The sequence below is a fragment of the Lissotriton helveticus genome, chromosome 3_1 (genome assembly GCF_964261635.1).
Source record: "Lissotriton helveticus chromosome 3_1, aLisHel1.1, whole genome shotgun sequence".
NCBI lineage: Eukaryota > Metazoa > Chordata > Amphibia > Caudata > Salamandridae > Lissotriton > Lissotriton helveticus.
In genome coordinates this window covers 128,892,692-128,914,763 of record NC_136061.1, presented here as the reverse complement: position 1 = coordinate 128,914,763, position 22,072 = coordinate 128,892,692, and the positions used below count along the sequence as shown (strand labels likewise).

Genomic DNA, 22,072 nt, shown 5'->3' with positions numbered 1-22,072 from the left:
TAGAACAAAAAACATCTCCTAAGATATTGAGGCCCTGTCTTATAAAGGTCACCATGAACTAGTGTGAGAGCCTTAAACAGTACCCGCTGCTCAACCGGGAGCCAATGTAGATCTCGAAGGTTCTGACTAGCTCTGGATCTACCTAGCATACCCTACAGAGCTCTCGCCGTCGCGTTCTGAACAATCTGCAGCTTTTTTAGCACCTTCCGTCATCAGTGGTCATGGGTTCACTGGGAAGGGTCCTTCTTCTTAAAAACTGCAACCGCAACTTTTCCATTGACTTGTACTGAGTACTCTGCTGTATTTCCACTCTGTACAAAGCTTCTGTGGGGTTCCTGGGTACTTACCTCGGATGGTTTCTTTTGTCCCCAGCTCTTGTAAGTCTTCTGGTCTAAGTCTCGACTTCAGTCGCAGTTCGCATTCCACTTCTTTAGTATAGGGTTTAGTCTCCCCCTGGAGAACACTGTGTATTTGTGCTTACTTACTGGTTTCCATTTGCAGTATTGTGTGTATTGTGTTGATATCTCTGGGTAAGAGATATATCAATGTGTGACGGAGTGTGCATAATAAATATAAATACTTTATAACTGCACTGTGTGGACCATTTTCGTTTAACCTATACTATATTATCAGTTCTGGTAAAACAAGCTGCTTAACATATTCCTTCTGGACTAAGCCTGAAGATTGCTCTCCACAGCTATCACTTAGGGAGCTTTCTTGGGTTGTCCACTAAAATCACCATAAGGGTTGCCTGGAATAGTGCAAGGTGCTTCACTTAAATAAGTGTGCACCATAAATGTAGCCAGCCTCCTACAGGTACAAAACGAAAAAGAGAAATTAGATTGTCATGCAAGGGCAATGCCTCAAATAGCCAATGTCCTTTCAGCTAGCAGAGGTCATATATATTGAAGGCCTACCTCACTGAGGGTGAGTTCAGGATCTATTGGCGCTCTAAAGCCAGCCTTGCCTGGACCTTGGGACTGGTATTTTGTTTTCATATATGAAACTAGATGCCTGTTAGCAGCAGTGGTTGAAATCCTAGCTGCTTGGGAGTGGATGTTTTTATAAATATGTTTTAATGTGGATAAAGTTGTATGTGTGCATAGTTCTGCAAACCATGCACGCACAATTACCTTTTTTTCACTTTATTTTATTACACGTCGTCGAAAATTGATGTTATGGTTCTACATATTACTCAAGCGAGTTGGAAATTGTTGTCCATGAAATTTGAAACATAATGGCAAAGCCAAACGTATGTCTGTGTGTACAGGTAACTGTGCAGCACAAACCTCTCTGGGGACCGATGTAGTACACAAAACAGAGCCTTGGAACTATAGGCCTAAATGGACTCAGGTTTACCAGTGTAAATTCTTTCTTCTAGTAGTAATACGTGAATTTACAATTGCAGAGGTGTTTGCTGACACACAGTAGTAGTTTTGTGTAATATTACCTGTGACCGTACCTGCTCTCGGGAGTGGCATGGGCATTTCAGGGCAGGAGTAGAGCGGGTTGTGGGCTCTGCAGGTCGGGGATAGGGAGTGGAGGGGGTCAAGTGGGCGTCGGAGCAGTTGTAAATGGCAAAGTAGGGCGACGTGCTAAATATGTGGGTAATTATAAACTATTGTAAACAGCATGGCCATAAAGCACATTTTTAAGATATTTACCCCTGTCTAGGGCAGGAGTAAATCTGTATCCTGGGTCGGAACACGTCTAAAAAGGATGTATCCACAAGAACAACTTACTCGTTGAGGGGGAAAAAGGTTTCAAAGTGGAACTTGTCCATTACGAAGTATTTATGCATGTGTTAATGTGCACCTGTTAAATCTGCCCTGGCAAAAGTGCCTTCCCGTGGTTATTATAACCTTGGAATTCCCATAAGAATTCAGTATGCCATCTCTGGGGTGTGCGGTCTCGGACATGGTGGCCATCTCTCACAGAATATGCAATGTCTACTGTTGTAATCTAGTAAGTGATTAATGCATCATCTCTTTTGCTGCCTTTGCCTTGTTGCTCAGTCTATGTGATGTCATCAGAATGTTGAGAGTGTTTGAGTGGAAGACAGAATCAGTTTGGTGTGGAAGGGCTGAGCGGCAAGGAGGCTGTTCCTGGTGGGCCATTGTATGAGGTCTAGCATGAGGCATAACTTGGATCCCATCTGAAGAATAAAGCTGTGATCCTGAACTACACCTCTGGACTAAGTATCTTTCATTTAATTGTAAGCCTGGTGACGATTTTAAAGAACCTGCGTGCTACTTAGAGGGAGATTGAGTATAGTGTCCCTGGTAATATTGTCGTGTATTTCTATAGGTTCTGATTCGATCCCCCTATTCCTGACCCTATTCTGGTTAAACTTACTAGCTAGTTAACTAACAGTCAGCCCATGAGGCAAGAAATCCCCCATGATGCAGATACCGTTATCTGACGCAGTCACACTACGGCACAGGAACGTGTTATCTGATTAGGTCATAACGCTTGAGATCTAATTAGACAAGCAATATTCCTCCAGCCCCTGATAAGGCATACGACGTTCTCATAACAAATCAAACCTATGACAACCTGGATAATCCGTGCGGCCATTGTTTTGATTTCACAGAGAACTTTAGTAAAGAATGTGCTAACGAGCAAGTCGTATGACATCTTTATTGACGTACCTATGTCCATCCTTACGTCAATCTCGGCACCTTTAAGGTATAAATATTGCCGACCTTGCCCTATGCAAACACACGCGTGGTGACAAGACGGAGCAGCCATACTTGCCGAAGCCGAGAGCAGAAGCAGACCCCGCAGGCAGCAGCCCCGCCTTCCTGACGCGCTGAGAGACGCGCTGCTATCTCAAGCCGAGAGACCCAGCACCGGCGCTTCTGGGCAGCCCTCGCAGGCAGCCTGGAATATCGAGAGCAGAGAAAGAGATACCATTCCTCATTCATCCTAAATTCCAGGTACAGAACTGAATAACCCCTCCTAGAGAATTCTTTAGTTATTCACTTGGCAAAAACAAACTTAAACTAAACTGTAACTTTCTATTCCCGCCCACGCATTAGACTTAGGTCAGGTACACGGGGTAGGCGTATTTAGAAACACCAGTTGAGTACGTTTAGTCAAATGTATATGTGTATGTAAATATATTTTAATCATTTTAAACATCATATGGCTCAGAAACCATATCAATGTTTTTACAGTATTATTTTATACTATTGCTTCTAATGTATGCACTTTACTTAACTATAAGTATTGCAATAATATCGATCCATTTCTCTTGTACGAGAAAAGAGACTGATCAATAAATAACATCTTTTATTGAACACGCCCGTCTCTTCCTTTTCTCTACATTCTGATGAGACTAAGAATGCACGTACTGACTGAGTAAAATAATTGCCTTGTGCTCACACGACTCTTGAGATTGACTCTTGATTAGGGGAGAGCAAAGTTGTCATGTTCTATGGTTGTCAGAAACTAAATCCCTTCTTGTCTAATCAGGGGAGTTCATCCTTCCTTGAACATTCGAGAAAGTTTCTAGCGAACTCTGAGCTTAGCTGGCAAACCCAAAAATTAAGTCTAGTTTCGACAGTAGTAGACCTAGTTAACGTCTGGCCTAGGCCTTTACTGCTGTAGGTACTATTCCAATGCGCAGAGCCTATTGGGAAAATAGGAGCTACACTACATGGCGCCCAACGTGTTTGGAAAGGGCGATAAAACTAACGTAAGACATTTAGAGTAACTCAGTCGTGCTTTCTCACTCAGACCCCTTTTCCCAAATACTCCAAAGACGTCTGGAGTGGGTGAAAGGTTATTATATCCTCCAAAACCTCGCAGGAGGGAACTCCTATGTACGGTTCTTGGTCTAGTCAACGTTGAAGGATAAAACAGTTCCAAAATATTGTGCACCTAATCTCTGTTTCCATAAAGAAACCTGATCTGCAAATAAAAATAATACCATCCTGTCAGTAAAATGGGAGACAGTGATGGAGAAAGAGAGGCAATTAGATTAGCTACTGAAATAGCAGATGCTGATGCTACCATGCAAACAGCAGACCCGGATATAATACTCATCCAGGTCGCCAAAAGGAGATCTATAACCTTAAAACTTATAGAAAATGGACTGACACCTAGAGGTGGCACAGTCATATTCGTAATTGAGGCACACGAATATCGGCAGACAGAGGTATACTATACATGGATACATTTTCCAGCAGCAAATGCTGTAACAAAGTACTTCCACTATTACAAAGTAGAGGAACCTCCTGAAACGTACACTCCTTTCGAGGAGGTGGAAGTACCACTCAAATTCCAAGAGCATTTGCTCTTATTTGATGGCGCCCTAAAACATAATAATCACATTACAAGGCTCGGTCCTTTAGGAAGACCAGGAGCAACGTGGCCGGTCTTAGCCGGATACACACCACATCCAGACATCGACGAGATGACTGCACCAGAGCTATTAATACAGCTAAAACAACTACTAAAAATTCACAGACAATTAGTTCAGTATGTAATGCGGACTTCAACAATTCAGCCAGCGATTAAAATTCCACAGCTGACCCCTCACCAGGGGAACACAAATAAAATCACACCACAGAACATCCAATCCTGCCTAGGTAAAGTTCCAGCTAAACGGGAACAGATATCATTCTGGTTGGCACAGAAAATCACCCAAATAGAGGCGGTGTTTCCTGACACCACCCCATTAGAAAAGCACAGGATTCTGACTATATGTCTCCCAATGGGAATCGCACCACACATTGAGGACTGTGACACTTGGGGTACGGTCTTTGCTTCAATCTACACAAAAACGCACGGTGTTCCATCCATTTCGGTAATACCAGATGTGCTAAAACAAATTCAAGATGAATACGGTCCAGAACCTGCTTTAACTCTTGGTATGAAATTACTGAAAGACTTCAAGCAGGTCTCGGCTATATTACTAGCCAACATAAAGGGTGAAGCAGCAAACGTGGCGATCCGCCAGAGGTTAAAAGAGACAGATATAGCAGACCAACCAGCTGAAATTGCCAGAATCATAGAAAAATCCTATGAAGAACTAGGCAGAGATAGTCTAGGTGGAATACAAGTCCAGAAAAAATATTTTTTAATAATAATTCACCAAAAAAGAACTGGGATGGAAATAAACAATCCAATCCTAAAGAAAAGAAATTCCAGTCCAGAGGAAGGTCTCCTAGGCGAAGAGAGAAATCTCCAAACCCGAGACAAAGGTCACCTCAGAGTGAACCCTCTGGGAATAGATATAACCTTAGAAATAGGGATAATATTAAAAAACCTGATAGATATCAAGACATTGATACACGTCCGTCTCAATCTTTTCAGAATTCCTCGCAGAAATCGGAAAGAAGAGGACGATCAGAAGAGCACGCCAAGTCCAAAGACAAGGAACCTGCTCAACTGAAAAAGAAATCACAATTTCCAAAAAAGAAGGTAGCCAGTATCAAGGTAGTTAACAATGCCGAGAATACTGAGGACACAACTGAAAAACGGAGAATGGGCTCAGACAATGCTAGACAGCGCAGCAGAGGTGAGCATAGCTCGCAAAGTCCTTATGAATCATCTGGAGACAGTGGACACGAATGAATACCTTCAAGTGTAAACTGCAGATACCAGAGTTAGCAAGCCCCACAAAATATACGAGATAACATTATGTATAGAGGGAGATAAGACTAGGAAAATAAGGGGACTATTTTGGGATAACCTATCCAAGGGCTATGACATCCTTCTAGCTGAAAAAGACTGGCCACCGGAGTTTGTCAGGGAGTGCCCTCATGGCGAAGAAGTAATTATGCCTGCCTTCTCGAATCAAATACCGATTCATAAAAAATATACACTTGCTAGAAAGTGGGCAGTGGCCTTAGCACCTGCTTTATATAAAAATCACGTAGGATGGGATGAGGATTCTCCTCCTCACAAAGTCCAGTTAAAATCACAACCAACTGCACAAAGGCAGTACCCAATTAAGCAAGAAGCTAAAAAACAAGTAAATGAAATACTAGATCAGCTAGAATACCAAGGGGTGATTGAAACTTGCACCTCACAAATGAACAATCCTTTGTTTCCGGTCTCCAAACCAGACAATTCATATCGTCTAGTTTTGGATTACCGACACCTTAACACATGTTGCAAAACTTTTGCAGTGCAAAACTCACACAGTGCTGCACTAATGAATAACATAGTGCGCAAAAAATACAAAACAACCTTGGACATCTCCAATGGATTCTTTTGTCAAAACATAGCACCAGAGAGCAGATATTTAACTGCATTTTCAGTAAATGGCACTCAAAAACAATTCTGTCGGTTAGCCCAGGGGTACAAGAACAGCCCGGGGGTATTCTCAGCGAGAGTAACAGAATTACTACAACTATATGATGATGAAGCATTATCTTATGTCGATGACATTTACTTAACAGATGATGACTTGGAGACTCACTTGAAAAGAGTGAACACCATAATACTTGGTTTCGCTGCAGAGGGTTACAAATTCAACTTCAAAAAGTCCAGAATTGCCCATCTGACGGTCCTATTCTTAGGATATGAGTTATCAAGTGAAGGCAAAAGCCTGGCAGACAATTTCCTAGAGAAATGTGCCGTAATCCAAGCTCCTAAAACACTAAAAAACCTACAGTCAATTCTAGGCTTCCTAAATTTCGGAAGAACTTACATTGCAAATTACGCAGAAAGGGTCAAACCCCTTTACGATCTAATTAAACCAGACTTTAAAAGATCCAGTTGGACTCAAGCACACACAGAAATTTTGAGATCCTTACAAACAGACATGCTAATTAAAACAAAATTAGAAACCCGTGATAATACACGCAACCTTGTGATCCGAGTCATCCCAGGGAGATGCGGATTCACATACCTAACCTCTAATGAGGGAGATAAGGTACCAATTGCATTCAAATCACATTTGTACACAAAAGCTGAACAGAGATTCAACAACAAAGGAAAAATTGTTCAAGCAGTTCAAACCGCAATAGCTAGAGAAAAAGACATAGCTGACGGTAGACATATCACAGTCAGAACAGCAGAATCAGCCTTTGAGGCATTAACAACACCGTGTAATTTACCAATAACAACATTGGATCCAGAATGGTTACAATGGGTAAATTCAATCACAACGGACAAAGTATATTACTTCTTTGATCCAGAACTAGAAGAATTAAAAAATCTAAAATATGAAAAAACGTATCCTCTGCCAATCGACATTCTGCCTCTACGACATTACGCCTGTGTAATCTATACAGACGGACATGCTCAACCCTCCGTTTGGGGAGAACATGCATACAATCCCACATGTGAGATTACAAAAGAAGTGTGGCACGGAGGTAAACTAAGACCTCTATTAACAAAATCACACTCAGTAGAAACTAATTCAGAACTACAAACTGAAATATTAGCTTTGAAAATGGCGCTAGATAATGCGGATCGCGAATTCCCGACACTTATAGTGTCAGATTCATATTTCTGCGTCAAAGCATATAACAAGGATTTGCAGACCTGGATTCAGAACGATTACAAAGATGACACGGATGCACCAATAAAGCAGAGACTGCTCTGGGAACAGGTAGCTCTTTTGAAAAAAGAACTACCAAAGACTCACGTGACACACTCACTGAGTCACCAGCGTGATGGCGTTCACGTTGTAGGGAATTCATTGGCTGAAACAGCCGCAGCGGCAGCCAGTAAACCGGCTCCCGTAGATCGAAAAAAGCGTACATTAAAATACATTGACGGTGAAACATTGCTGGCAGTGAAAACGTCATCAAACGGCGACTGCTCAGCACTACCGATCAACTATCCACTCAATTATACATACATAATCGATGCAAACTCCGTCCCTTTTGCTCGAATCCCTGGAGTGGGGGATAGAGTGATTCCAAACATGGACAGGAGAAACTTGTTAATCGCAGACGCACACATGGGCGAGGGTCACAGACACCTTAAATTACAAGATTCTCTGGAAGAATTACAATCACGGTACTGGTGGCCAGGCATGAGCCTGCACTACACCATGTTTGTAAAAAACTGCCCAAACTGCAACAGAGATCGCAGTGGGGAGAGAAGCAGTTTAATACCTCGTCGAATCAAGGCAGATAATATTACCAGCAAAAAGAATGGCTTGCGATTAACATATACAGGCTAGTTTCCACTTATAATGTAGATCCACAGCACTCGGCTGACGTCCGGACTGTTATACAAGATTTGCGAGTCTAAATGGCATATACGCTAAGAGCATGCTACGTTCGACCATTTTTTTCTTTTTCTCAGGCAATCCAGCCTGGGGGGGGGAAAGAATGGCCAAATGAGCACAGCCCAGCGGGAATCTTCTCACTTCCTTCCTGAGGGTATGGGATGGTGTAAAGAAAAAACCAAGACAGAAAGCAATCTATAATAGAAAGGATATTAGGTTCGGGAGCTGGGTGGGTCAAACATCTAATAAGTGTCCAACGTAGTCTAAATAACTTGCCAAGAAATTCTCTGAAGGGATTCAGTCCGTACGAATTATTATTCGGAACTAGGATGTTGATCTCTGACCTTGATAGTCAGACTTCAGTGGTAACAGAAAAAAGCTTTGATGTCAAAGACCGTTTGGCTATTTTGCAGGACTTAAACAAAACAAGAAAAGACCTGAGCAACATACAGTTGAAAGAACAGCCAACGACCACTGAAGAATCACCACCTGTCCCAGCAAGACCTGTCTGGATTCCAAAAGTCGGGGATCTAGTCAGGGAGAAGATCGCGGTAAAGAAGGAATTTGGGCCTTCTTACAGAAAAGCAGTTCCTGTATTGTCTGTCAACGGGACAAGATCAGTTGTACTACCGCCACTTGCTGGAAAAAAGGAGAACCGAGTTGTATCCATCGACCTGGTAAAACCACAACATGTGGCCGATAACCAACAGTAGGCCAAGTGGACTCCCAATAAGTAGCAGAACACCAAGGTTTGCTACCAGTACAGAGGTCCTATCAAAGAGGCTCATCACATTCGAAACGCCTACAGAAGAACAAAAAGGACTATGCAACAATGCAATAGAACTTAGACCTCTGAAAACCCAAATAAAGACATTTAGCAGAGACACACCAATCTATACAGAAGTACCAAGTGAAAATGCAAGAAACAAAAATCCTGAACCAATTGGAACAATTGACAGAACTGCATCCGGTTACTTCATCAACTTCGATGATTCGTCTGAAGGCTTCAGCGAACAAAAGACACAGCCATCATCAAAATCCTTTAAAGACAAAGCGAAGGAACTTTTGAAACAACTGAAAGAAACATATCTAGTTTCTCCATGGATTGAATTTTGGGTGGGTTTTGGTGCATTTATCCTCATACTTTGGCTCATCATGGTATTTACCTTGGGACGCTTCATTGAGGGAAAATATGCTAAAATGGACACAGCAAGTCAGAACATCAACTTGGTCCTCAAACCACACACATCTTCACACGTCGAGAAAAGAGAACTTTCTTCAGAACTTTCTTCAGCCAACTTCACAGCAATTCCAATATCTGGTGGGGTAGCCTGGGACAACACTGACTATGAAATTTATGGTCCGGTCGAGATCCTGAAATATCCACACCAAATCAAGATCTCCTTGAGTGACTTTGCAAAACCAAACTCATTTGCTGATGATTGGGACTTTGAAAGTATAAACAATATGATGTCTGACTTAGTAATGTCTGCTAAATTTACAAAACATGATTATTTGCAGGGTTCTACAAATTATGACAGCATGTACTGCTATAACCATTATGGTAACCATTTCTTGCATAAATCTGCACAACCTAGAAATGTTTTAAATTTTAATCAATGGGAACATTGTGCTACACCTCCAAAAGGGAGCTCTAGAACCGTGTATGGCAAATATTCATATTTTTCAGGTTTTAACATAACTAATGCTGAAACATTTTATTACAAATTGTCAAACAAGACAGGGATGAAAACCATGATAACCAACACAAAATTGATATATTCAGATTCTTTCTTTGAAAAAATGAATACTTTTGGATTTGATTATTGGGACAAACATGTTGATTTGAAAAGTGTTTGGGGTACAAAAGAATGGCAAGTACAGGGTATAGAAGCTTTGTTTAGAGCCTGCATGATCCCAGAACAAATGATATTTTTAAATGACACCGTTCAACAAACCACCTGTCTTGGCTTAGCCAAAATCAAAGATTTAAATAACCTGTCTATTCCAAAGCCAACAATGTTTAGCAATAACTCTGAAACAGATGAAGAAATAGACATAAACCATATACTTAACCAAAACAGAACACATTCTGATTGGAAACAATGGTTGATCTGGCCCACAGATACAAATAACTGTCAAGATAGATTCCTGAATAAAACACAGGGTTTCAAAATGAACAGGCCAGACCCTAGATATCCCCAAAGACATCACCCAGGGATAATAACAACCTACAGTGTGGGCAAATTATGCCTTCAATGGCTACAAACTTCCACACTGCCTGAAATTAAGCAACACCTAACTTTACTTACTGATGGTGCTGACTTGCGTGATTTCATAATGGGACCACGCAAACAGCGTCAAAAGCGTTTCATAGCAGCCTCTGTATATGCAGCATACAATGAGGCCTGGAAGGTTACTCAAATTGAGACAGCAGAAAGAATACGGGAAATTGACCGTATTAATTTGGAAAAATCACTTTCTGTAGTGGACAATGGGTTAATGACTCTGTCCTCCAGAATTTTTTCATTGGACAGCATTGTGTCTTCAGCAATCGATATATTATCGCAAGACTTACTGTTATTACAACATGGTCAGTCACAATTGCGTTCTATTGTACAGCTTGGCTGGACGTTACAAAATCTGCGTTCAGGCTATGTGCCTTGGCGTTTAATCAACACAACGTCACTATTTCAAATCTTTAACCTTACTGATAGACAAATCGGTATGGCGCAGAAGGGTGCTGATTATACAATCTTGAGCATTGAAAAACTAGAAAGATTACCGTTGACAATGTCAGAACGACCTGTCAGTGAATGGATAATCCACGGAATCATAAATATTCCAATCTCAACCTTCAGGTTTCAATACTGCCAAAAATATATACAGGCTGGCATGTACGAGAAATTGGGAAAGGGGTACCTTAAAACAACATGGAACCTGCCCTATTCACATGCATGTGTCAGTAACAAAGGACAGAAAGTGTTTCTTAGTGGCATCAATTGTGCTATGTCACTAAGCGGCACGCTTCTGTGTAACGGTATTAGTTTGCACGGAGCCTGTGAAGGGAATTCATACAACCTTTCATGTCACCAGCAAGGCGCACCTGCAACTGAAATAGAACCATTCTTTCAAAGACTCTATAATGGGAGTTACATTCTTATTGTAGACCGCAGATGCTGTAGTCTTATGCCCGGGACTCCTTATCTCGTCACTACGACGGCGAAGGTCAAGTGCTGTGGACGTTCTTTGTTCCCCAGCTCCTTTCCAGACAGGGAGGCGAGGGCATGGCCCAGTTTGAAAATTACTTCTATTCGAATAGACACTTTAAGCAGAATGAAAACAGTGCTTCTTCAGACGCCTACAAGGCTCACGTCATCTAAAGAAACGTATGATCTACAAGTCGCAAGGACGACTGCAGAGATACATACATTATTATCAACTAATTCCCCCGTACATTTCGCGGAAATCCTGAGCGAAATCTTAAATATTTCTGATACCACAGGGGTCTCAAAGGTATTTAAGACAGTATTTTCGATGGCATTAACACCATTCAAAGCCATACTGGGTATTTTTCCAGACTTCGTCCATTCGATTTTTGGCGGACTTCCCCTGATCCTAGGACTAATTGCAGGAATCCTATTCCTAGTCCTTATTTTTCGTTATGGCAACCCATGTCACAGATCAAACTCTCGCGACAATGGAAGATACGATCCTAGCCATTGGATACCGGGACCGGATATCAAAAATCCTGGGACTATCCCGGCTTAGAGACCTAAACATGACTTGGTTTCTATCATTTCGACCAATGTGGCAAAGGTGTGTTTTACCTGTACTAAGGTGTCTGCTATGCGGAGAAGAATGCGTGTTAGACACCTGTCTGACGCTACAATCGGATGCGCCGGTGGATGCAGATACACTGTTGGTTCCTACCAAGGTTCACGCACTGTGCTGCCCTCAAAGGCTGCCAATTCTGATGACGGCATTCCTGGAATCTTCACCACTGCGATTGAAGAGTAGTGAAGTTCAAGATGAAAGCAGCATCGAACAGGTACGACCTTCTGTCAGCAATGCAAATCAGAATGTCAATGGAGACAATCATGCGCATGAATGCATGGTTACCCCTATTTCCGACTTAGAGGAACTTTCCCATGAAGCTGTTGACAGTTTTTTCGAAAGCCTGAATGATATGATGTTCTCTCCGGAACAGAAATAGAGACTTTTGAGTAAACTCGCACACGGCGTTCCCTGAATTCGGCCTTCAACTTTAAAAATAAAGTCACATGAACAATTACAATCCAGTTCACGGACAGCAACTTTTTTCAGCAAGCCCCTGAAATATTTTTCTATATATTTTTTCCCGGGACACTGATTTTCTGCTTAAAGTAAGAGACTATTCCTAGAGAACTAAGATTTCTATTTTAGATACTTTATAGACTTTATAGACTTTAGCTGCCCGCTGGTATGTTCGCAATAGATTTTATGTGATGAAATGGTTTCGACTTTTTTTCCTGTATAGCCATATTAAGAGCCATTTCATGTGTATTTCTCATATACCAACAATCAATAATGCATAACAATGCGTGTTCACTTTTGCATCTAATTCATAGCTTAAGTGCATACAATATATATGACTGCAATTTTTCAGTATATTTGAAAATTTCGAAATGCATTTATGTATTTTGGGGTGGTAAGGTATACACTATACTCTATAGTATGTTGTACTATGTTATACTATGCATAGATTAGTAGATATGACCATAGTTAGCGTGGAGTGGGTGTCGTGTATTTCTATAGGTTCTGATTCGATCCCCCTATTCCTGACCCTATTCTGGTTAAACTTACTAGCTAGTTAACTAACAGTCAGCCCATGAGGCAAGAAATCCCCCATGATGCAGATACCGTTATCTGACGCAGTCACACTACGGCACAGGAACGTGTTATCTGATTAGGTCATAACGCTTGAGATCTAATTAGACAAGCAATATTCCTCCAGCCCCTGATAAGGCATACGACGTTCTCATAACAAATCAAACCTATGACAACCTGGATAATCCGTGCGGCCATTGTTTTGATTTCACAGAGAACTTTAGTAAAGAATGTGCTAACGAGCAAGTCGTATGACATCTTTATTGACGTACCTATGTCCATCCTTACGTCAATCTCGGCACCTTTAAGGTATAAATATTGCCGACCTTGCCCTATGCAAACACACGCGTGGTGACAAGACGGAGCAGCCATACTTGCCGAAGCCGAGAGCAGAAGCAGACCCCGCAGGCAGCAGCCCCGCCTTCCTGACGCGCTGAGAGACGCGCTGCTATCTCAAGCCGAGAGACCCAGCACCGGCGCTTCTGGGCAGCCCTCGCAGGCAGCCTGGAATATCGAGAGCAGAGAAAGAGATACCATTCCTCATTCATCCTAAATTCCAGGTACAGAACTGAATAACCCCTCCTAGAGAATTCTTTAGTTATTCACTTGGCAAAAACAAACTTAAACTAAACTGTAACTTTCTATTCCCGCCCACGCATTAGACTTAGGTCAGGTACACGGGGTAGGCGTATTTAGAAACACCAGTTGAGTACGTTTAGTCAAATGTATATGTGTATGTAAATATATTTTAATCATTTTAAACATCATATGGCTCAGAAACCATATCAATGTTTTTACAGTATTATTTTATACTATTGCTTCTAATGTATGCACTTTACTTAACTATAAGTATTGCAATAATATCGATCCATTTCTCTTGTACGAGAAAAGAGACTGATCAATAAATAACATCTTTTATTGAACACGCCCGTCTCTTCCTTTTCTCTACATTCTGATGAGACTAAGAATGCACGTACTGACTGAGTAAAATAATTGCCTTGTGCTCACACGACTCTTGAGATTGACTCTTGATTAGGGGAGAGCAAAGTTGTCATGTTCTATGGTTGTCAGAAACTAAATCCCTTCTTGTCTAATCAGGGGAGTTCATCCTTCCTTGAACATTCGAGAAAGTTTCTAGCGAACTCTGAGCTTAGCTGGCAAACCCAAAAATTAAGTCTAGTTTCGACAGTAGTAGACCTAGTTAACGTCTGGCCTAGGCCTTTACTGCTGTAGGTACTATTCCAATGCGCAGAGCCTATTGGGAAAATAGGAGCTACACTACAATATTTGTGTACGCTTTTCTGAATTGGTTGTTACCTCGTATGAGGTGTTGGACTGTGCGTTACGGGTACGTACATGAGAGGTCTACCTTTCGAGTATCTTCTCTGACTTGCCTGTTTGGTTTTACCCTTTGAATTGGTTTTTACCTCTTGTGAGGTGTTGGACTGTGCGTTACGGGTGCGCGCAAGAGATGACTATTTCCTTTTAGCTTCTCTGGATTTACCCTTGTTTTGGAGAGATGAGAATGCTCTTTAGATTCTCTGGATTTATCCTTGTTTGGGAAGAAGTGAATGCTTTTAAGTTTCTCTGGAGTTACTCTTGGTTTTGGTTGAAGTATTTGTATCATCCTGTGGTTATGGGTTGCAAAATTACCCTTTAGTGTTAGGTCTTTAAGGTTTGTGTTATTGTTGAAGCTTGTTGATTTTTTGTATGTGTGTATGTCCACCACCGCACATTTTATTTATAATTTGTCATATTGTATGTATGTATATTATCTTGCATGCTTGTATTTTTACAATGCTGATGAGGGGGGGATGTGTTGTAATCTAGTAAGTGATTAATGCATCCTCTCTGTTGGGAGTGTTTGAGTGGAAGAAGGAATCAGTTGGTGTGGAAGGGCTGAGCGGCAAGGATGCTGCTCCTGGTGGGGCATTGTATGAGGCCTAGCATGAGACTTAATATGGATCCTACTTGAAGAATAAAACTGTGATCCTGAACTACACCTCTGGACTAAGTATCTTTCATTTAATTGTGTAACATCTACCTTGGGTCATGATGTCAGTCTCTCATAGACAGGGCCACTGGAATTATACGATTGTGCGGCCCAGGCAATTTTCACATAATTCGTGTGCCGCGCAGTGGGAGGCCCTTTGCAAAGCCGCACTGGTCACCTTTTTGTTGATTATTGCTATAATTGGATGTTAAACTGGTATTATTGAGATGCAGCAAATGCCCATCGAAGCAAAAAGGTGAAATAATGAAGTAATACTATTATAAAATATGCACATCTGTGGACATCAGTATATGTGAGATGTCTGTGTATGTGTGTCGTTTGCAACGTGTGTAGGTACATGTGTAAATGCTTGTTCGTGTCTGTGTGTGTGTAAGTATTGGTTGTTAGTACAATTTACTGAGTGAATTACCTCTGAATGCTGTTCAGTCACTGGGTGAATAGGGACATCTGTGCTTGTTTGCATGAAGCTATGCGTGTACATGCGTATGCGTCTTTATCTCTGTATGGGAACCCTATTTACAAAATGAGTGCTGGGGCCCAGATCATGTAAGCTAGTCCACTGAGGCCCAATGCTGTGCATGGACCCACTCGGTTACTATGCCCCCTGAACCTGATGCCACAAGGAAATGTCTAGAGCGGGGCTACATACTCTCATATCCAATTCTGTGTGACCCATGTCCTAATATGTAGCACATGCACTCAACAGAGAAGGTTTGGCCACAAAATCATATCTTACGGGCTATAAAATCGGGATCCCCTCTGGACTCACTTTCCCCGGCCAGGTTGGAGCTTCTTGACAGGGATCTGTTACAAGTGGTGATGGGTCTGCTCAATGGTTCAATCAAAGAGGGCTATAAAACACAAACATGGAAACATGCCATGGTTCTTCCACTGCTAAAAAAGCCCAATCTTGACCCAATCACCTGCGCAAACTACAGACAAATCTCTCTGCTGCTTTTCTTTGATAACATTTTGGACAAACATGTAAATATAAGTTTAACCATCTATAATGAAACCCACCAACTCCTCCACCTGTCTCAGTCGCTGTTCAGAAGGGGTCACAGCACGTAGTCTGCCTTACTAGGGGCCACAGAAAATTTGAGACATATTCTGGATGAGGGTAATACTTTGGCCTTGATATTGCTGGACCTGAGTACAGCTTTCGACACTGTGTCCCACCCTATTCTATTGGATAGACTGAGATCAATCACGTGAAGGGCACCGCCTGCGAATGGCTGGTCTCTTTTTTGAAAACAAGACCTTTCCAAGTATTTTTGTCTGATTCTCGGTCAGAGACCTGTACCCTACTCTCTGGAGTTCCCCAAGGTTCTGCACTCAGTCCGTTGTTATTTAACCTTTATGTGCGTCCATTAGCAGATGTGGTGGAGAGTTGCGACCTTACACTTTATTCGTATGCTGGTGACACCCAAATTATCTTTTCATTGACTTCCCATCAGAAATAGCATGCTGAGACAATTAATTAGGCTCTCAAGCGGATTGCCACATGGATGGATGGCAATCTACTTAAACTGAATGATGACAAAACTGAGGTTCTGATCTTTGGAAAATATACACATCTGGTGGGTCTGCAGCATTGGCCGGTCTCTTTAGGCTCTGTTCCCACTCCTTCTCCAAAAGTGAAAAGCCTGGGCGTCTGGCTAGATGAAGACTTGTCTATGAGTCCCCAAGCAGCCATAGTTGCAACATCTTGGTTTGCAGTCATGGAGTGGGTGAGGAAAATTAGTTGGACCATTCCTCATTCAGCAATAAGAGCATTACTTCAGGCCCTTATTCTTTCGAGATTACATTATGGAAATGTTTTGCACTTGGGCGCAGACAAGGCAGCTATCCGTCGCCTTCAGGTGGTACAAAACTCCGCGCCAGGCTTCTCGCTCGCTCCTGAAGTAGAACTGCGGCCTCCCCCATTCTTCGGGAGCTACATTGGTTACTGTTTGGAAAAAGAATACAATTCAAAGCCCTCTGTTTCATGTTCCAAGCTAAGGCAGGGCTTGGCCCTAAATATATACAAGAGCTAGCCTCCTTGTATAGTCCTTCCCGCTGGGATCTGCTAACCAGGGATAATACTGTGCACCAAGAATACATCGGGTTCAATAGATTGGTCGCTCTTTTGCGTACCTAGGTCCAAGACCATGGAATGCCTTGCCTCAGTAAATGAGAAATGGTACCTCATTAATGCAGTTCCGCAAACTCTTAAAAACATGGCTCTTTTAATGGCAGTGTCTTCAGTAACGCCCCTATAGTGTTTAGCGCCGGGAAACCCAATGGCAGCGGCGCACTTTACAAATGGCAAATAATAATAATTTTTGTAAAAATCTATGTCCCATGCCGTTTTGTGAGATAGACATAGGGCATGGCTAAGGTATGTGCCTTTTGTTTGCAACATGTATGGGATGGTCAGAGAACATCCTGTATGTGCCCCAGGCCCGGTATGAAGCACCAGGGCAGTTATTGGCAGTTGTAATTTGTGATGTCATGTGTGAGGTCCAGAGCAGTGTGTCCGCAGGGCGGTAGCTATGATTATATGACTAAAGATGAATGGTAAACTCCAAGGTTTTTTAGTTTTTGAACTCTAACACAGATTCATTTGTCATCTTTGTAGAGAAGTATAACTTTCCTGAAGCAATTTGTTTCACTCACTTTCTTTAGATGTAGTTACTAAAACATCTTAGTAATTAATGTCTACTGTTATCAAATGCTACTACGTGGTATAAGAAAACCTTACATATTCCTTGAAAAACATCAGCTTAAAGAACACTATCCGTTTTACCCAAGGGAGCCATAATAAATAAGATTAGTAACCCACCATAATGTAAATGAATGTGACCCAACATCATCCTTTACTAAAATTAAGGGTAACAGATCAGCACTTATCCTATCCTAAGTTAACTTAAATCCGCACACAGTTATGAATTTGGTATAACCATATAATAATGTCACCCTTCTCTTGAAAACTTTGCATTGATCATGGATACTCTCAGATGCAAAACATGCTTGCCCATTATGAGGGCTCTTCAAGTGAGGAATTTTGTTTTCCGTACTTGTTTTAATTATCACACATTGGATGCCCTCATAGTTACTTATGGTAATTAATGTAGGTGGTAAAAGCAAGAGACTGGTGCCGTCAGGAAAACAAAACAGGGAGAATCAGTGGTGTCCCGTTCACTGCAAAGCAATGTTTGACTCCCTGGTCTTTGATATCCTTCAGAATGACTGGTGGCTTGTTTGAGCCCTAAGTTCAAGCTGTTGCAAACTGCAACCCTAAAAGAATACACACAAATCAGAATCACAGCGGTCTACCACACAACCCGATGCAGCCCGGCGCACGGGACGCTGCCAACATGCCTGGCCGTATCAGGTTGTGTGGTGGACCGCTGCTCTTCTGAAACGGGATTAGAGATGTAGGCGAATGATGCAAGTTCATTCTTCTGCAGTCTACCATTGATATCTTCCTCGTAACAGAAATATTATACTGAGGAAATAATGTATCCTGTTACTGTGCAATAGTGCTTAAACTGGCAAAATATGATGGTGCCGCTATTGCATACTCGAAGGTAGTTTGCAGTGTCCCGTCTATTAATGTTGATGTATTTAGAAGTAATTAGGAATTGACACTTTGTTGCCGAGCACAGCGTTGTAGATCAGTTATGTTGTACTGATGAAGACCCCCAGATAACTGAGGGGGTGAAACAATTCTAGTCTCATCCAAATCTTTTGTATCCAGTGTCTAACAGTGTTAGTGATATATAAATCATGTCTTTTGTTGCCTGGTATGCATGAACAATGTAAAAAAATGTATGTTGATTTACTTGGTTTCTTGACCTCCATCCAGTGCCCACAGAGTGAAGCAACTGGGGGGCGATATTAACAGAACTTATATTTTCTGTCTGTAACTTCTTCCACAGGCTCCCAAGAAGTTGAAGAAGAAGGCAGAAGGAGCCGGTTCCAATGTCTTCTCCATGTTCGATCAAAGTCAGATCCAGGAGTTTAAAGAGGTGACCTGCTCAAGCTCTTTTTTGCTTTCATAGTTTGAGAAATTAGGATGCTTCTCATCATTGGCCAGCAACCAATGGTCAGTCCTGAGGACAGAGTATGTACGTGACGACAAACAGTAAAGTAAGGGATCGGAGTAGGTACCGACTGGGAGACGTGTACTGGATCACAGTTTAGGGAGTGAAATGGGACTGTTTTGCATCTCTGGCCAGCGACCATTGGAAAGGCCTGAGGAGAGATAATATGGGAGAGGACAAGAATAAAGTGAGGGATCAAAGGAGGGAGCGACTGGGAGAAGCGTACTAGGTAACAAAGTAGGGAATGACATGCTTGAGGGTAACTGGACAGAGCCCTCATATCTGATTATAACCTACTGAGAAGGTGATGGTTTCCCTCCTGGGAATAGTACATGGGTTGATTTACGCGAAAGGATAAGGAGAGCACTGAGCAATGGAGGATTCATGCCTGAGAACGACAGAGCAGACGAGGATTCACTCAGGGGTGATTCACAGCTGAAGGTAACACACCCCAGGGAGTAGAACAGTGCAGGATGGCAGATGAATGCCTAAGAATAAGAGGACAGATGAGCGTTCACTCAGAGTGGGTCATATCTGATGATATCTGAACTTAGGGAGAGGAACAGTGCACAATGCAGGATTCATGCCTGAGAATTACTGGACAGAATCAGTGGTGCTTGCTACCTGAGGATAAAAGAACCCAGGGAGAAGACCAGTGCAGGATGGGGCATTCAAGCCTCAGGTCAGCACATTTAAATTTTAGGTAGGTATTATTGGATGATGGGGGTGGGCACGAGATTCAAATATGACGATGAAAGTTGCAATTCCTACGATGAAAGTGCAGAGAGAGTGGAGCAATTCACACCTGAGTGTAAACAGTAAATGGAGGATTCACAAAGATGCACACAGCCTCAGCTTGCATATGCACAAGTCCTAAATGTGTGAATGTGGCATGACATAGTATTTGGCAGTTCCTCTTTGTGTCTCTCAATGCTCATGCAAGAGTGATGTATATCTGATTAAATGAGAGCATATATACTTCCTAGACCAGCCAAATTAACCACGAATACTGCTCAAATCGGCCAATGAAGGCCAATGATAACACAATTGCTGCCTGAGGCCAACAAACATTGGATACCGCCCTGGTCACCCAAAGTGCGCATGCGTATTATCTGAAACCGTCAGTGCAGATATATTCTTCCCAATTCAGACAACAAAATCATGTTTTATATGTGATTGATGCAAGTACAGCATATTCACTGTACAACTCAGCCTGCTTGCTATTTACTGCACTGTCAGTTAACTGATTAACCCAAACATTGAAAGTACTGAGTAAATGGTACCGAAGTTATTTTACCAAATACATCAGCTACCGCAGAATTATCCTACCCGCTTGCACCAATGAATCCTGCCCATCACCTGGATCAGACAACTGAACCATGCTTGCATGTGAACCCGTAGTTTAACATGCTTGTGATCTCATTCTGCCCAGGGAAGCATGTTTGCTGCACAAACCAGCCAGAGCGAGCATTAATGGTACCCGAATGGGCCAATACAAGCTTGTTTACTACCTGGTTCAGGCGGTGCAGTTCTGTACTACCTGAGCCAATCAGTACAATTATGTTTGCTCCCTGATTAACATGCCTACTACATGTTTTTAAAGTTATAGCATGCTTACCACGTGATTCGACATGCCATATGGCAGTAGGTGTGCTTTTACAGGCATGCTTTTGTGCCTAATACCTCGTAGTCCTAGTGGAAGCATGTTTGCTGCCTTATTCTGTGAAATGAGGGCTTGCCTGCTCACTGATGCAGAACACAAATATAATCCACGATTAAGCCAATGAAAGCGTCTTTCTACCAGAGTAAGCCAATAACGCTTTTGCACTACCTAAATCAGCGAATGCAGGCATGTGACTCTTCAGACCCAGCCAATGGAAGCAGCTGCAGACTCATTTTTATTTGAATGGAGGCCCCTTTATCAACCATGGAACCGTGTTTAGTAGCTTTACCGGTTAATGATGCTCCGCACTGTGCTGATCCTTACATTCTCACATAGAGTTCGTAGTAATTTAGTTACTAGATGTTACTACCATTCCAGCAGTTTTAGATTAATGCGAAGATACCATATTCAGGGCTACTGGAATGATGCAATTGTCCAGCGGTGGTATTTTCCACCTATTTATAGATTTGCCTCATTTGCCACAGGATCCATCATCTACTGCATAATCTGCAGCTTTTAACCCCCAAATTTTTTTGGGGGGGTTAATCGGTTCAAAAGTTACTAAAAATGCAGCTGCACCTGTCACCTCACAGCAGACAACCTTTGGCAAAGATGGACTAGCCACCTTTCTGTTGAATATTGCTATATTTGGGCATTAAACGAGTAAAAAAGAAACCCTGGGCAAAGCACTACGCTACACTCGCGTAGTTTGCGAAGTTTCCGCATCTTCGTGCTATGCGAATTGCATGTAGCACAGTGCAAACATGCGTAGCGTAGGGCAGCGGTAATTGTTTGCTTGCTCGCGGTCCTCAACGTCATGTTGGCAACCGTGAGTAAGCAAAATGACCTCCCGGCGAGACTTTTTCCTCGTTCGCGATCAGCAACATCAAGTTGCTGATCGAGATCGTGGAAAATAAAACTCCCGGCAAGATAATCAACGCGGGGAGGTCAGGTTTCTCATTGCGAGTGGTCGCGTATGTTCGCAACCGCTTGTGATGAGAAACTACCAGTCCGCGTTGAGAAAGCTGCCGCTCGAGTAAAAATCTACTCGAGTGTCAGAAAACTACAGCTCGCACTGTGCAAGATACCGTTTTCAATGATTGCACAGTGCCGGATGCTTGTCCACACTGATCCATCATTGAAAACGGCATCTTGCACAGTGCGAACAGGGTACTACACAGTTCGCGTAGTGCTACGCGTAGCTAGCGTAGTGCGAAGTGCACTTCTCGTAGCTACACGTA

General features: G+C 42.3%; 1 protein-coding gene across 1 annotated transcript in view; it reads left to right on the top strand.

The window, feature by feature from the left end:
- Positions 1 to 22,072, top strand: part of LOC144822182 (myosin regulatory light chain 2B, cardiac muscle isoform) — a 131,050-nt gene that overhangs the window by 17,818 nt on the left and 91,160 nt on the right. The window contains exon 2 of the mRNA XM_078679374.1: positions 19,004 to 19,093. Coding sequence (XP_078535500.1) covers positions 19,004 to 19,093 — 90 coding nt within the window. The remainder of the gene's footprint in view (positions 1 to 19,003; positions 19,094 to 22,072) is intronic.